Source organism: Daucus carota, chromosome 3, assembly GCF_001625215.2.
Source record: "Daucus carota subsp. sativus chromosome 3, DH1 v3.0, whole genome shotgun sequence".
Taxonomy (NCBI): domain Eukaryota; kingdom Viridiplantae; phylum Streptophyta; class Magnoliopsida; order Apiales; family Apiaceae; genus Daucus; species Daucus carota.
In genome coordinates, this window is record NC_030383.2 from 10,958,871 (window position 1) to 10,976,112 (window position 17,242).

At 35.3% G+C, this 17,242-nt stretch overlaps 1 protein-coding gene across 2 annotated transcripts; it reads left to right on the forward strand.

Moving 5' to 3' along the window:
• LOC108214212 (callose synthase 7) lies at positions 1–17,165 on the forward strand. 2 transcript variants are annotated; one of them, XM_017386076.2, is made up of 42 exons: positions 13–563; positions 1,513–1,613; positions 1,759–1,871; positions 1,967–2,054; positions 2,148–2,258; positions 2,405–2,527; positions 3,619–3,708; positions 3,825–3,916; positions 4,038–4,161; positions 4,514–4,648; positions 4,898–4,974; positions 5,062–5,188; positions 6,765–6,887; positions 6,958–7,075; positions 7,208–7,539; positions 7,627–7,679; positions 7,808–7,868; positions 8,268–8,349; positions 8,463–8,512; positions 8,588–8,674; positions 8,805–8,909; positions 9,070–9,164; positions 9,264–9,348; positions 9,427–9,590; positions 9,984–10,107; positions 10,214–10,317; positions 10,420–10,528; positions 10,598–10,749; positions 11,231–11,340; positions 11,426–11,545; positions 11,649–11,717; positions 11,836–12,019; positions 12,095–12,206; positions 12,350–12,472; positions 12,547–12,665; positions 12,796–12,879; positions 13,735–13,847; positions 13,936–14,165; positions 15,232–16,029; positions 16,108–16,158; positions 16,291–16,476; positions 16,756–17,165. In XM_017386076.2, the coding sequence occupies exons 1-42, from the start codon at positions 356–358 to the stop codon at positions 16,993–16,995; spliced, it is 5,772 nt and encodes a 1,923-aa protein (XP_017241565.1). In that variant the 5' UTR covers positions 13–355; the 3' UTR covers positions 16,996–17,165. The 2 variants fall into 2 exon arrangements, with proteins under 2 accessions (XP_017241567.1, XP_017241565.1); XM_017386078.2 differs by lacking the exons at positions 15,232–16,029; positions 16,108–16,158; positions 16,291–16,476; positions 16,756–17,165 and having other exon boundaries at positions 1–563; positions 13,928–14,137.
• Positions 17,166–17,242: the final 77 nt, after the last annotated feature.

Consider the following 17,242-nt stretch of genomic DNA (forward strand, 5'->3'; position numbering starts at 1 on the left):
CTTTAACACTAACGGTGAGGGCCCACTTGGTGAATATCTGAATGGGCTGCAACCTAGTCTACAAAATCTTCATGCATCTGTCTCTTTACAGTTCTTTACTTGCTTTTGAGACAAACAACCACAACCCAAATGAACCCTCTTGCTTAATTTAATCTCTTGCATTGTCCCACCAACAATCAAAGAATCTCCGGCCCTTTTTCATGCATATAAATACTCCATAAATGTCTACTTTTACTAGATATTTCAACCTTACCATAACGTTTAGGACAGCTTTCTTAACGTGTAAGAGTGTTGCTCAGCTTAGAGTTCTAGCAACTGTTGAGGTTTTGAGAGTGAGTTGTTACAAGAACAAGGAATGGCTAGTGGGAGTGGGACCAAAGATGAGGTTGGCCCACCGAGATCACTCTCTAGGACCATGTCTCGGATGCCTACTATGATTGATCCTTACCCTGATGAACCTGCCGTTGATAGTGAGCTTGTTCCCTCTTCTCTTGCCTCCATTGCCCCTATTCTTCGTGTCGCTAATGAAGTCGAAAAGGAGAACCCTAGGGTTGCTTATTTGTGTAAGATCTCTGTTTATCTGAATTCTTGCCTTTTATGTTTATTCATTATATGTTGTTGATGTATTATGTGTTTTGAGTTCCTTAATTTTTGTCATTATTTTTTCTGGTATCAGCGACTTAGTTAGGATTAATTTTGTACGTGTGCGAGTGGTTTCAAATGTGTAAACAGGAGTTAATGGCTTGGACTAGGGTGCGAAATGCCAAGCTAGATAAAGCTGTGGCCTGTGGGAAGAGTATGATGGATTTAATTGGGACTTGGGGGACATTAGTATCCCCTGTTAAGACTTTCTGTTTATGAGATTGATAAAGTTAGTCATCCTCAATGTTGTTAAGGATTTTGTTCTATTTGTAGCAAATGAGGTTAATTAGATTTTATTCCCAATTCACGTGGAAGCATATTTAGGCAACATGCTTACCCAACAGTCACCATTTTAGTGTGATATGGTTGATAATTAATGGCTTTGGCATAGAGCTGTAGGCTGTAAGATTGAATTAATTCCTGTCTAACAATGTATTTAGTGGTTAAAAAAGGAGCTATCCGAACGTCTAATAGAAAAGGAGGAGAAAAAGGGTAAAACGGGTCTATGAGTTTCTTTGCATCTCTAATTTTCATAATTCGAATAAAATATAAGGTCTCTGTGAAAGTTTAAGCCTGCAAATTTCAACGTGAACTTATTTCTGCACTGACTTGGGGAAAATAAAAACGTAATTATTGGCTTACCTCTCTTTTCTCCCTTCATTTAATGACTCTTAAGCAATATAAATAGAAGTTCAACAAATAGAGTTCTCTCAATAAGTCAGCTGATTAGTGATTATATGCAGTAATGTGCGTAATGGAATTCCTCTCAATACAAGGCATTTTAAACTATAAGTGCGAAGGACTTTGTGCTACTCAGTAGAACCACTCAGGCTTTTAATTAATTTGCTTCAATTCATTCTTTCTAATTAGGCCGTTTCCATGCATTTGAAAAGGCTCATGGGATGGATCCAAAGTCGAGTGGACGCGGTGTGCGACAATTCAAGACCTATTTGTTACATAGACTTGAGAAGGTTCTTTTGTGATCATTGCATTTCCTTTTATTGTGTTACTAGAGATGGTAGTACTTCGACAAAGAATTTCCGCCTGAACTGGTGGACCTTTGAACAATTACAAAAATATCTTAAACGAAAAACATAACATTTCCGTTGGTTGCAGGAGGAAGTGGACACAAAACCACAACTTGCAAAAAACGATCCCAGAGAGATCCAGAAATATTACCAGTACTTTTATGAGAACAATATCAGAGAGGGCCAATATACAAAAAAACCGTATGCTTTTTGTTCATATTTTGTTTGTGAACTAAATCAGGTTTATTGTTTGGTAACTAAATATTTATCTGTTCATTGACATCTTTCAATAAAAGGGAGGAGATGGCTAAGATTTATCAGATAGCAACTGTATTGTATGATGTGCTGAGAACAGTTGTTCCTTCTGCAAAAGTTGATGCAGAGGTTTGTTTTCTGCCCAGTAATATAACATTGAAAATTATGTTGAATCTGACATTAGGTATAATATAAACATGTTTATTGATGTGGCTTAAACAGACCCAGAAATATGCCAAGGAAGTTGAGGAGAAAAAAGAGCAACACGAGCATTATAACATTCTTCCCTTGTATGCTGTCGGAGTCAAACCAGCAATTATGGAACTCCCAGAGGTTGTACCATCAAATGCTCTAGCGTAATTGGATTTGTTGATATTTACCATTAACAACGTGATAACATGGAATATCACTTCACGTGCTGCGTTATTAATTTTTTGATTATTTGAATATTTTATTTATTTTGTTTTCATTAAATACAGATTAAGGCAGCACTTCGGGCTTTGCGAAATGTAGGAAATCTTCCAGTACTCAGGATGCCGGAAGACACAGATAAATCTGTCACTGATATACTGGAATGGCTTTCTACTATCTTTGGATTCCAGGTATTTTAATTCTACAGGCTGCTCTTTCTGTAGTCCTGGATCATTATCTCAATATATCATCGAACCTACCCAATTAGGGAGCGTGTTACCAATTACTTTTGAGGAGTTATAAGACTTAACTTCTGAGTATAAGAAGACAAAAATATAGTATGGTAGGCTGTTGATTCCACCAGCAACTGCAGGCATTCCTTTGTTTAATGTTCATCCACCATGAGAAACCAAAAATATTATGCAAATGCTCAAATATGTCCATTACTCGTGGGGTTCACATATTTGTTCTACTTAATTTGTCACATAAGCAAAGTCATGGCATGTAGGAAGCATTTCAATGGGATGGGTGGTTCTGTAAATTTCGCCCAACATTTTGATTTTGCAGCTGTCAACCCCTGTTCCCAAGTAAAGGCAAAAATAAGGGTGACATCTTTCTACATGGTGAACTGTATTAACACTGGTTCCTTTTCATCTTAATTTAGAGGGAGTGGGTTGCTTCTGGCTCAAGCACCCTCAAAGGTGATGGAACTATATAACATGAAATCGTAAAATTAATGATCATGATCATTCCACCTTCTACTCACATATCTGGCCTGATAGATGTCTATACTTGTCCATGATAGGAAATCTGAGGCCTTAAAAGCATTTATATTTTTAAGTTATGAAATTCTCATGTTAGAATGCGAACAAAAAGAATAACTCTGGATTACAAGCATCATGCTTTCTAGCTTTACAATTAAAATTGCATATATGTACATACTAGAGAGTAGATATTATTCACACTTCCAATTTCATTTAATAAAATATATTGAACAACCCCATGAAATCTCATTTGAATTTTATGTTGGAACTTGGATGTGTGTCTAATGTGGAAAAAATTGGCGCTGGTAATCGTAATACTTTGGGTGTTTCTTTGCAATGAACTCTAATTTTTATACTGTGCAAAATGGCTGACAATATATTGAAGATCACCTTTAACGTATGACATTGGTTCTGACTTTTTGTTTACAACTTCTATCCATCCTAATGTGTATGTATGAGGTCGAAACCAGTTTATATTGACTGACTATTGACTATTTACTCATAATTGTTTAATGAAGAAAGGAAATGTAGCTAATCAGCGGGAGCACTTGATATTACTACTTGCCAACATTGACTCGAGGAATAAAAATTCTGATAATTATGAGCTGGTATATCCTCTATTTCTTTTTTATGTACAAGAGCAAACATCTTTCCACTTAGCAGCATAAGCTGCACAGTCATACTTATGCTGAAATACAATAAATTCTTCCTAAACTTCTTGCAGTTGGATAACAATACTGTAGATCTGTTGATGGATAAAATTTTCAAGAATTATAGATCATGGTGTGCCTATTTGCACTGTCCATCCAATATTAGGTATGTCAAGTTCTGATCATGAACTTGTATGGGTTTTTAATTTATCTTAATCCCTCAAATCCTTTTTTTTTTGCCGCGAATAATCCCTCAAATCCTTAGTTATGCCTTTTCTCCTATACAGTTTTCCACACGATTCTGCTAGGCAGCAACTAGAACTTATCTACATTGGCCTTTTTCTTCTTATTTGGGGTGAAGCATCAAATATTCGATTTATGCCCGAGTGCATATGCTATATATTCCATAAGGTATCTTTCTTAAGACTTCTCACTTCTCAGAATAAATTGAATTGATGTTCCATTTAAAATTAAGAATATATTTTAATTTGTAATGTATTAACAAATATATAAGTTTCTGTACCATAATTATAAATTTTTAACTAGGATTATGGGCTGATGATATTTAACTAATATTATTAATAATTGTGATCCAGCAGTCTCACTAGTAATGGTATTAGTTTGACATCTTTTCTTATTCATTTGTTCTTACATTTTTACCTGTACTTTTTTTAGTTATTACACTAAATCAATGAGAAGTTGTACTACTGATAGTCAAGTCTATTGTCTTTCAAATTTGAATGTAACATTTTTCGTAACACAGATGTCAAACGAAATCCATGGAATATTGTATAGCAATGTCCAGCCAGTAAGTGGAGGTGCATATCAATCAGCACCACGTGATGAAGAATCTTTTCTTCGAGAGGTTGTAACCCCTATTTATGAAGTCCTGCGCAAGGTAGCTGATATAATCTATGCTCTTATTTACGCCGTCTGTCACGCAACATGGTTTCAGGAAGTACTAAAGATTTCTTCACTAAGTATGCCTTATAAGCCACTATACATACATTATCTAAGACTAGGTGCTGTGAAAGGAAGTTTTTTCCTCGACTGGTCAATTTATTTAAGGCATCATTTGGAGGAGAGGCCATACTTTTACATTTTCCAAACAAGTATCTAGCATAATCGAGTTATTTGGTGTATATAGGAAGCAAGGAGAAACAAAAATGGCAAAGCAAGCCATTCATCATGGAGAAACTATGACGACCTGAATGAATATTTCTGGTAGTAATACTGATTACTTCCAATATTTCTTGTTTCAATTATATCGCTAGTATATAAGCAAGATGCACATGACCCCTTCCTTTTCAGGACTGACAAATGTTTTAAGCTTGGATGGCCAATGGACACCAAGGCCGACTTTTTTGTGCAACCCGATGAGCCAGCTGCTAATTCAGCAATGTCTGGAACATTGGCGGAGGCAGGAAATCACCCCAGGGTAAGCCAAAATGCAGTCAATTTGATAGATTTTTTTTATACTATCAGATGCGTAAACTTACAAATTTAGCTATTTTGTGCACAAGGTTACATATTTGATTTCCTCCTCCGTTATTTATATTCTGTGATGCCCTCATTTGGATGAAAAGTTTTGATAAACTATACCTTATAAATTATGAACATTAAGAATTATTTTTTAAATGACAAGCAATTACGAACCTATAATGTTTTATTGAAAACATTTACATTTTACAGACTGATTATTTATTTAATTTTAGATGACTTTCTTTTACTTGAGCACATCTATAAGATAGAATAAATCTAAGCACCTTTGTATGTTTCGTTTTTGCTAAATAAGCACCATTGTATGTCGATGTGTTTATAAATTTGTAAATATACAATTATGGATATTAGTTAGAACTTACTGAGAAGGATACATAACCAATTTGATGTACATGACCAAGTGAAGTGCAGAAGAGATACTATAGTAAAACAAAAGAGTAGACGTGAGCATATCTGATTGGAGGACATAATAGTTAAATAGTGTACTTAAGTGATCCATATGAAAATAGTTCTTTTGTTGGGATGGAAACTGTGTGAAGCTGTATGTTTCAGTTCTTTCTTAACAATATGTGAATTATAGAAGAACTTGTAATAGTGATCTTCCTAAAGATTACTTATAGTAAAAAAATATTACTTTTTGATTACAAAAATGAAAAAAGATATAATAACTATTTGCTTGCGCCAAACATATTTCTTCATCACTGACGACAGCTAATGAATTCATAAACTACGTAAATCTATTCGTTAGGTTCTGGCAATGCCCAAAGTTAATGTGCTGGTATCCCTAAAAAATATTGGGTTCTGCTAAATAAAGTGGATATCATGATCATAGTATCAGTTAATATTCCGTGATGGTCCTGTTTTATCAAGCTTACCTCTAGCTTTTCATATATTAAAAATTTGGTTTTATTACCTTACCCATTTCTCATCCTAGTCACGCATGAGTGGCCAAGTTATTGATGATTTTACTCTTTCATATGATAGCAGCTCTAGATATGGGTTATTTGTGGTACCTACTATGTCGAAGACCACTAAAGCCGAAACATAGTGTACAACAAGTTGGAATCTAGACTTTAGATATTTTTTGTCTTTGTTTTCATCTCAGCGGGCTTGGACTTCGGGTGTAATATTCTTTTACTCCTATGTAAATTTTAGATAACAATTACATACTGCTAAAGTCATAGATTAAAGTTGAAAAAACTGATTAGACCAATCTCAGTGTTTAAGAATGTAAAATTTGATCCATAATACAATGGAAATCTCAGAAAATATGCCTTCTCACTGAAAAGCTGATTCACACTGGAGAATAACTGTAAAATAACCTGGTTGCTAGAATGATGATTGTAACTATCAGCCCTACGGCCCTACCATCTGCAGTCATAGAATTGAACACATAAATAAGCTATTTCATGTTGTCTCGGTTCTTTTCATCACATTGTGTTAAGCTTTCATGACTTACTTGAGCTATCTTGATATAGTTTCCTGAAAATTTCGAAAATGTGTTACATTTGCAGGAAAGCAATCAGGTTACAACTGGAAAGAGGAAACCCAAGACCAATTTCGTTGAAATTCGAACATTTTTGCATCTATATAGAAGTTTTGATCGGATGTGGATATTTTTCATACTGGCACTTCAGGTAATTTTTAAAATTGGATCTTGATTTCCAAGCATCTGTGCAGTAGGTAAATTAAAACATTTTCTTTCAGGCCATGGTGATTGTTGCATGGAATCATAATGGATCTCTTGCTGTCATATTTAAAGCTGATGTTTTTAAAAGCATTTTAAGCATTTTTGTTACTCTTGCTTTCCTCAACTTTCTGCAAGGTATTTGAAATATTCACTCTTTTTCGGGTTTTTTATAATATTATCTTGAATGTTGTCTTAGTTTTTTTTAGCAATTACAAATCAATTTGATCAAACTTCTCATTTCCCTTTGGTTTGCCACATGTTTTACAGCTACTCTAGATATAATCCTTAGCTTTAATGCTTGGAGAAGCTTGAAATGGAGTCAGATCCTTCGTTACCTTTTGAAATTCATTGTGGCCGCATTTTGGGTTGTACTCCTGTCAGTTAGTTACTCAAGATCGTTCCAAAACCCTACAGGAGTTGTGAAATTTTTCAGTACCTTGGGAGGAAACTGGCAAGATCAATCAGTTTTTACCTATTGTGTTGCAATTTATCTTATACCGAACCTTTTGGCAGCCTTAATGTTTCTGCTTCCTCCGTTGCGGAGATCCATGGAGCGCTCAAACTGGCGAATAATTAGTCTTCTTATGTGGTGGGCCCAGGCAAGAACTCAAAGCTTCATTTCTTTTATCTAGGAAATTAGTTTTTCTGATCATTTTATATTTACAACTTTTGTTCATTATACTCAGCCAAAGCTCTATGTTGGAAGAGGCATGCATGAAGACATGTTTTCCCTTCTAAAGTAAGTATATCCTATTTTCCGTTTCTCAGTTCTATGAGCAGGATGACCTAATTGCCTAGTCTTTTTCTGAGTAATTAATGTTCATCATGATGCGTTACATATTCTTCTTAATTCCTCAATCTGTTTAGGTACACTATATTTTGGATTACGCTGTTAATAAGCAAGCTAGCATTCAGCTACTATGTGGAGGTAAAATTATTTCCTTTAGATATTATTACATGAAACTGTTTATATAGTAAAGAAGCATGCTGCTTCAGCAGGTCGTCCCCAAATGGAACTTGTACATTAGTTACTACAAGAATTATTTATTCAAATGCTTATAATTAAAATATTAATTCATTATCGAAACATAAGATGCAAAATATAATGTATTGCTTGGAGCTTGTGTACACCCATCCCTTTCTCACTTAAGAATTACCTTTTATGGAGGGCATGCACTTGGATAGACATCGAAGTAGTTTTTATATCACAAAGAAGGTTCATTTGTTCAAATCTAGTTCTTGTATCATGACTTCTGATTGCCATTCAGAATGTTCATTTGATTGTGCTTCTGAGTAGCTATTTGCTCTTTTTGTCATTCCTGTGTAGATACTGCCATTGGTTGCACCCACAAAAGTGATCATGAGGGTAAATGTTGGTAATTATGAATGGCACGAGTTCTTTCCAAATGGTAATATTCCAATGGCTTTAAAAGTGAAATTTATAATACTAAAATTACTTGCAGATTATTTTCTCCTGAATTTATATCTGGGCTACTTCCTAACCATTCTTTATTTGATACAGGAACTCACAATATTGGCATCGTCATTGCTATATGGACTCCTGTTGTCATGGTAAGTGGCCATGTCTTTTGCCTTCTTGTTTCTGCTTTCGGTAGTTCTGAATTTAGAGAAATTGGTGTGTTTCAGGTCTATTTCATGGATACACAGATATGGTATGCAATTTATGCAACGATTATTGGAGGGGTTAATGGAGCGTTCAGCCACCTGGGTGAGGTTCGTAGCCATTTTAACAGCATTTCTTAATTTTATGAATCACTGAACTCAAGCTAGGTACAATATTGGCCACAATTTAGCACATTGTTTCTTCTTAACACTTACCTTTATCATTGTTCAATATATGTAGGTTCGGACGCTTGGGATGTTGCGCTCTCGATTTGATTCTGTACCTTCAGCTTTCCGTAAACGTCTTGTTCCATACAATAAAGAAATTGCCAGGATAGAGCTTATGGTAATGCCAAGCTACCATATTCACCCATTTTTTTAAGATAGTCAAATGTAGTCATGACATATATATGTGAGCAATTATATCTGCACTAGAAGTATGATCTTCTCTTTGTCAATTTATGTATGACACTGGTGCTTATACTTTGCATAATACTTTCCATCAGGATGATCCAACGGGTAAAAAGAGTTCTGCAAAATTTTCCCAAGTGTGGAATGAATTTATATTCTCTATGAGAATGGAGGACCTTATAAGCAATAGGTAGATATTGCTTCTATTGTATTATGGATTTGGTTTGCCCAATATCAATTAATTTAATCTCCGAGCTTCTTTTAATTACTTTATTTATTTTTGTTCTAGGGAGAGAGATCTGCTACTTGTACCATATACATCGAACACTACAGTCTCAGTGGTCCAGTGGCCTCCTTTCTTGCTTGCTAGTAAGGTAATGATTCCGTGCTTGTACGGTTTATTTTAGTTATATTTGGATTTTCTTCGTTGACTTTCTGTTTCTTCACCTAAGATTCCAATTGCATTGGACATGGCAAAAGATTTTAAGAAGAAAGAGGATGCTGATTTGTTTAGGAAGATCACAGCTGATCATTATATGCGTTCAGCAATCATAGAATGTTATGAGACATTAAGGGAGGTGCTATATGGCCTTCTAGAAGATCAAGGAGATAAAATGTAAGCCACACATTACCATTTGCTACCTTTTTATACTTTGGATGGCAACTTTGCAGATTGTCAGAATATATGTCACATTAAGGGAGGTGATATGTGACCTCCTCCTAACACCATAAGGTTTTTGAGGTTTTAGGAGAACATTGTTCAATCATAATCTATTCCACACATTTCTTATATTCCCTAGTGATATCAAAATAAAATTAAATATCTTTTGACAATCTAAATGGCCAATAATTAAGTACATTGTTATGCTTCTAGACATTAGTATTACTACTGTAGATTCGCAATAGAAAATTTCAGAAACTTCATCAATACGAATGTCCTAATGTAAGAAAATAATTTTGTATGTGTGTGCATTGATTCCTTGTCATTATCTTTTATCTCCTTCTACAGGATCATTAGGCAGATATGTCATGAAGTGGATCTTAGCATACAACAGAGGAGATTCTTAAACGAATTTCGGATGAGTGGTTTGCCTTTACTTAATGACAAGTTAGAGAAGTTCTTAAATCTTCTGGTAAAATGTTAATAGTAATATAACATAATTATGTTTTTACAAATTTTGGAACTGAATGGTACGATTATTTTGTTACTAGTTTATACTTAAATTTCACATGATGCAGCTAGAAGATTATGAAGATGTCGAGCAATACAAATCGACAATCATTAACGTACTCCAAGATATTATGGAGATTATTACGCAAGATGTTATGTACAGTGGACACGAGTGAGTTCAACGTTTGATGAAACACATTATTAAGAATATTCTTTATTATTAAATTTTACTTTAAATGAGTTTGCATATCCTAACTTTACTTTCTCATCACAGGATCCTTGAAAAGTCTCACTCAGACCATCTGGATAATCAAGATAGCAAAAAGGAAAAGTTTGAGAGCATTAATATTCGCCTCACTCAAAATCGATCCTGGAGAGAGAAGGTATTTGCTCAAACTCTAGAGGCTAGCAGATACAAGATCATTGATGTTTGTTTTTTCATGTTCTTCCAGGTTGTTAGACTTCATTTGCTTCTCACAGTCAAGGAATCTGCCATCAATGTGCCTATGAATATAGAAGCTCGTCGTCGCATCACTTTTTTCACAAATTCCTTATACATGAGTATGCCAAGTGCTCCAAAAGTTCGCGACATGCTCTCTTTTAGGTCTGTTCTTCTTTCTCCATGTCTTATATTCAAAATTTTTGCACAATCAATTTCACAGCCACTTGCATGCTTCTCATGCTTTGCAATGTAATAATGTAAACTTCCCCAAAAGAAGACCCCTCTCTTTTAGAACATTGGAGGGTATTGAAAATGTAGGGGCACTATACACTTGATATATATATGGAAGCCTCTGGCTTATAGTCTTATACACTTTGAGCCTTAAGTATATTAACTCCCATTCTGTATTCTTGTTCACCTCTAAACTGAACCTCTTTATAGCACTATAAGATGAACACGTATGTTCGAGTACAAGTTATTTAGTTTTCTCCTTCGTGGTGTTCCAATTGCTTAAGCATCAAGTCGAAGTTTGCAAAAATACACTAGTATATGTAATTGCTAATTTAATTTTATCTGATTATAATCTTCATTTCAGTATCTGCATATAAGTTTAAAGTTTACCATTCTTATAATTTGGTATCAGCGTTTTGACTCCATATTACAAGGAAGATGTCCTTTATTCAGAGGACGAGCTTAATAAGGAAAATGAGGATGGGATATCAATATTGTTTTATCTTCAGAAAATATATCCAGGTGCATTAACTTGAATGTTTGATCAAAATCCTTATATTTATGAAAGTTACGGCACTTAAGTGGACTGTGTTGTCTGAAAAACTAGATGAATGGAAGAATTTTGAGGACCGTATTAAAGATCCAAAACTTGGATATTCTCCCAAAGATATGGCTGAGTTAACACGCCAGTGGGTTTCATACAGGGGCCAGACACTTTCAAGAACAGGTAAAGAAACAGCAATTGTTTTGCATCATATCTGTTTATGGTATTTGCCTTCTGGAAATCTTTTAATTTTGAGAATTTGTATGCATTTACCTATATGCTGCAGTGAGAGGAATGATGTACTACAGGGAAGCTCTTGAACTACAATGCTTCTTGGACTTTGCCGGGGATAATGGTAACTTTATCTGTCAAATAACATTGTGCTTACAATCAATAAATGCTTTCACCTCTTCATTTATCCATAGATTCCACGTGGAGTCAAATTTCCTGATGACTACTCATGTTCTTTGCAGCTATCTTTGGTGGTTATCGGACTATTGATATGACTGAACACAAAAATCTCAAGGAACATGCCCAAGCTTTGGCAGATTTGAAGTTTACCTATGTTGTATCTTGTCAGGTTTACGGTGCGCAGAAAAAGTCCAGTGATAGTCGAGATCACAGTTGTTACTCCAACATTTTGAATCTCATGCTAACGTAGGTTATAAATCTATCACTTTTTTTAGGCATGTTACAAAGTTGGTGGTACTTATATATCTCTACAAATTTCAGGTATCCATCTTTGCGTGTAGCGTATATTGATGAAAGAGAGGAACCTCTTGATGGAAAATCTAAAAAAGTGTACTACTCTGTTCTTGTCAAGGGTGGGGATAAGTTGGACGAGGTGTGTTATTAACTATGATCAAACATTATACATTGAAAGTATTAAGATTCAGTTCTGTAAGAGGGGTTGTCAGATAGTTTTCCATTGATTTTTTAGTGGCTACAATTTTTCTTATGCTTATTCTATTACTGTTTTGAAATTAGGAAATATACCGAATCAAGCTTCCTGGTTCTCCAACTGAAATAGGTGAAGGAAAACCTGAAAATCAGAATCATGCCATCATATTCACACGTGGGGAAGCCCTTCAGACCATCGACATGAATCAGGTGACCTTTTTAGATCTTTTTTGGCCCTTCATTTGAATATAGTATAGTCAAGTGACCAGACTCTTTACTTGTAGGATAATTACTTTGAGGAAGCTTTCAAAATGAGAAACGTACTTGAGGAATTTTTGAAAACTCATCACGGGACGAGAAGACCAACAATATTGGGATTGAGAGAGCATATTTTTACGGGAAGGTTGTTTTTTAGAATTAAATTTGGAAGTTCTTTGTTTGATGTATCCTAATTTGGTGAACCGATAATCTTTATTTGAATTTTTTAGATAGAGTGATAGGATTTCTAATTGGTTTCTTTTTTTATTTTTCAGTGTTTCTTCTTTAGCTTGGTTTATGTCGAATCAGGAGACTAGTTTTGTAACTATTGGTCAAAGAGTATTGGCAGATCCGCTAAGGTAGGGCTATCTTCCTCACTACACCAAACCTATAATATTACCTTCAACACAATAACATTGAAATGTGTATTCACTATAATATTCGTGCATCTGACTACTTGTTGCTTGTGGAGCTGGTGATCAGTATTAGTGTGAAACATAATAATATCAACTCTTTATGGAAAAAAGAATATATACTTAATTCTGCAAGAACAATAATAATAATGTTCATCAGTAAAACGAAGTGTGTTGATTTTACTGAATGTCTGGATCAAGTATTCTTGGCATCACTCATGTTTTCTTTTAATCATTGTTTGACGTTGGTGTGTTTTATAAATATTTTCTTTCAACTGTAGAGTAATACTTACAATGTTTTGTCAAATTCAGAATTCAGTAATTCGATTGTATGAAGCATGAAGTTATAGGTACCTGAAACCTGATGGAGGAGATCGTGCGCTGCACCCTCCCACTTTATCTTTGTTCTTGGCAGCAATTTTTGCTGCGATATGTCACTAAAGATGTAATATTGTATAGTATTGTTCGATAATGGTTATGTCATAGTGTCGACAAGGTACTAGTTGGTGACTTGGTGTCATAGTCAAATGGACTGTTAGTGTAAAGCTCAACACTACCTAGTGATCTCTTGGTTGTTTAAGAGTTTATTCTATAAGTGACCCGTGAACCTATGAGAAAGTATAGTTATATATAGTTTATAGTACTTAACTCATTAAAATGACCCTTTACCTGTTTCCGTTTTTCTAAATATTTACCAAGTACAAAATACCTGTTTAGGCAATTACTACTAAGTACAAACTGAATCAGCTTGTCGTTATGTGTATATTAAAGCTATGCCATAATGCCATCCTTTCTTTACAGAGTTCGCTTCCACTATGGACATCCTGATATATTTGACAGACTCTTCCACTTAACAAGGGGTGGCATAAGTAAAGCTTCAAAAATAGTTAACTTGAGTGAGGACATATTTTCAGGTAAACCTATTCGTCCTGCCATTATGTGACATGTCTGTCTTTTACATATATAGTATGTAATTAATGATCGATTGTGAAAGCTTTCCAGGTTACAATTCGATTCTTCGAGGTGGTTATATCACACATCACGAGTATATACAAGTAGGGAAGGGCCGGGATGTGGGAATGAATCAAATATCTCAATTTGAAGCTAAGGTTGCAAATGGAAATGGAGAGCAGACACTAAGTCGTGATGTTTATCGACTTGGACGCCGGTTTGACTTTTATAGGATGCTCTCATTCTACTTCACCACTGTTGGTTTCTACTTCAGCAGCATGGTATATATACAATGCAAAGAATTTTATAGATCGCTTTATTATATATTTATATTAGTTACTTGAGCATCAGTATCATTATATAGCAAATGTTCCTAACATGTTTAATAGTTGATGAGTTTTTTAGCATTGTTGTTTCAAGAAGTTCTGTGTATGGGTTCTCGTTGTGATACTATATTTGGAAAGATTGAATAGATGTCACTTGTCCTTGGTGTAAACAAGGACCCTGCCTGGACCTCATAGTTTCTTACCCAGTGGGTTTAAACAACAATGCTCCCTGTGTATAGTATAACCACTTGACGGCGATGCTTCAGAGTAAAGCTGCCACCAAGTGCAGACCCTCCTCAGTCATGTTTTTTTGAAAGGATTATAGTCCCGGATAACTACGCTATTCTCTTTCGAAAAGATTATAAGTCCATAGGATTGTATTTCATTCACCTTTTTAATTCATTTCTATGTATAATAATACTGTTTCTCAGAAGGTACTATAATCCCATGGAAATGAACTAAAACAATGATTGAAATATGAATTCATGGTATTATAATCCTTTACATTTGAGATATATAGGGTAATAGACGGGGGATTATAATCACTTCAAACAAACATGGCTAAGATTACTAGATCACAGACAAACATCTATAGTGATGTGTACGCATTCTATGGATTCCCAAGGTTGGGGAACTTCCCAGAGATAAGAAATTATATGCATACGATAGTTCCATCACCTTCATCACCATGTATTGAGTCTTGACGAAACGATACAGGCCTTTGTCTATTTTGCTCATGCTGATTTCAGTTTCATATTTCCTTTTAGTGTTCTTTAATTGACTTTTAGTGGTCTTCTATTGATGGTTATTCCAACATGACTATTGTATATCTATTGTTCTTCATAAGCTACCTGTCCCTAACATTAAGCTACTTGTGGATTCTTAGGACTTTTTTGGTGCTAAGCTTCTTATTTTACAGTTTGCGGTTTATTTACAAAGTAACACTAATAAAACATTTGACTGTCAATCTTATACCATGGAAATGTAATTTTGATTTTGATTTGAAAAATCATGTTTTCAGGTCACTGTGCTCATTGTATATGTTTTTTTATATGGTCGTCTTTATATGGTGCTGAGTGGGTTGGAAAAGCGTATTATTAACAATCCAGATCTTCATATAAGCAAGTCTCTGGAAGAGGCTTTGGCTCCCCAGTCTGTAAATCAGCTGGGCTTGTTGCTTGTGCTACCTATGGTCATGGAAATTGGTTTGGAGAGAGGGTTTCGCACAGCTGTTGGTGATTTCATAATTATGCAGCTACAGTTAGCCTCTGTGTTCTTTACTTTCCAGCTTGGGACGAAAGCTCATTACTATGGTAGAACTATTCTGCATGGAGGCTCTAAGTATCGAGCTACAGGCCGTGGGTTTGTTGTTTTCCATGCAAAATTTGCTGATAATTACAGGCTTTACTCACGCAGTCATTTTGTGAAAGGGTTGGAGATGGCTATATTATTGATCATCTATCGAGTCTATGGGGAATCATATCGTAGTTCAAGTCTAAACTTGTTTATTACTCTTTCAATGTGGTTTCTGGTGGGATCCTGGTTGTTTGCTCCTTTTGTATTCAATCCTTCAGGATTTGACTGGCAGAAAACAGTGGATGATTGGGCAGACTGGAAGAGGTGGATGGGAAATCGGGGTGGTATTGGTATTGCTCCTGATAAAAGCTGGGAGTCATGGTGGGATGGAGAGCAAGAGCATTTAAAAAGCACAAACCTGAGGAGTAGAGTGCTTGAGATAATCCTTGCACTTCGTTTCTTTATTTACCAATATGGCATCGTCTATCATCTTGATATAGCTCGTGAAAGCAAGAATATAGCTGTAAGTTACTAACTTAGATGTTCTCCACGCATCAACTGTGTCATTAATCGACGACTTCACTAAGACAAATTTTTGTAGGTCTATGGTCTTTCTTGGTTCGTCATGGCAACTATCCTTCTGGTACTAAAGGTATGAATATTGAAAATGACAATGAATGTCAATAGTATTCTGCACTCTTCTGTATAGGTAGTTATGTGCATTACCAGGTGAGGCGCCACTCTGTTTCTTATCTCTAATCTCAGCATGTTTGTGTACCTCCAGCTGCTATCGATGGGAAGACGGAAGTTTGGCACTGACTTTCAGCTCATGTTCAGGATTGTGAAGGTGCTTTTGTTCTTTGGATTTGTAACAGTTATGACCATCTTATTTCTTGTATGTGGACTCACTATAACGGACATATTTGCTGCTCTCCTTGCTTTCGCTCCCACTGGGTGGGCCTTTCTCTTGGTAAGTTGCATTATCATATAACTATACGTAAATTACTTTGTCAGTAACATTTGTATCTAGTACACGCGTAGTAATACAGGTTTAGCACACTAACAATGGTTTAAAGACTGGTTTTCAAATGTTTGCCGGGGAATGGTTCAACTAAAAACCTGTATATATGCGCCCTCCGGTACCAACTGCAATGCATCTTTTTAACCCAGAAACATAATCTTTTATTTGCTATCTCAAATTGATGTGCACGAAAAATAAGTAAGTTCTTGTGTTACTTGTTCTTTGCAGATCGGCCAAGCATGTAGGCCTGCTTTGAAAGGTATAGGGTTCTGGAATTCCTTAATGGAGTTGGCTAGGGCATATGAATGCATGATGTCTCTGGTGATATTCATGCCAATAGTTATATTATCCTGGTTCCCTTTCGTATCGGAGTTCCAAATAAGGCTGCTCTTCAATCAAGCTTTCAGCAGAGGCCTCCAGATTTCGATGATTCTTGCAGGAAAAAAAGACAAGAAATCAAACACTTAAAATTTCCCATATTGAAGTCCACTTATATTACATTCTATTTAATTCTGAGTCTTGTATATAGGAGCTAGCTAGTTATCAAGAAATTGTATAAGAACATAGAATACCACACAACACAGCAGATATGTTAGAATTAGTACCTTGGTGTAATATTACAGCTCATTCTTGTCTGATGTGCACTGATAAGGAACTTCAGTAAAATTATACTCACCAGTCACCACAGTAGGTTCTTATAGTCCAATATATTTAT

Bases quoted from the DNA above. Each gene is read 5' to 3' on its own strand.
- LOC108214212 (XM_017386076.2), top strand. From the start codon at position 356: ATGGCTAGTGGGAGTGGGACCAAAGATGAGGTTGGCCCACCGAGATCA. The intron at 12,880-13,734 runs GTAGGGCTATCT...CTTTCTTTACAG, and splicing joins GTATTGGCAGATCCGCTAAG to AGTTCGCTTCCACTATGGAC. The intron at 16,477-16,755 runs GTAAGTTGCATT...TGTTCTTTGCAG, and splicing joins CTGGGTGGGCCTTTCTCTTG to ATCGGCCAAGCATGTAGGCC.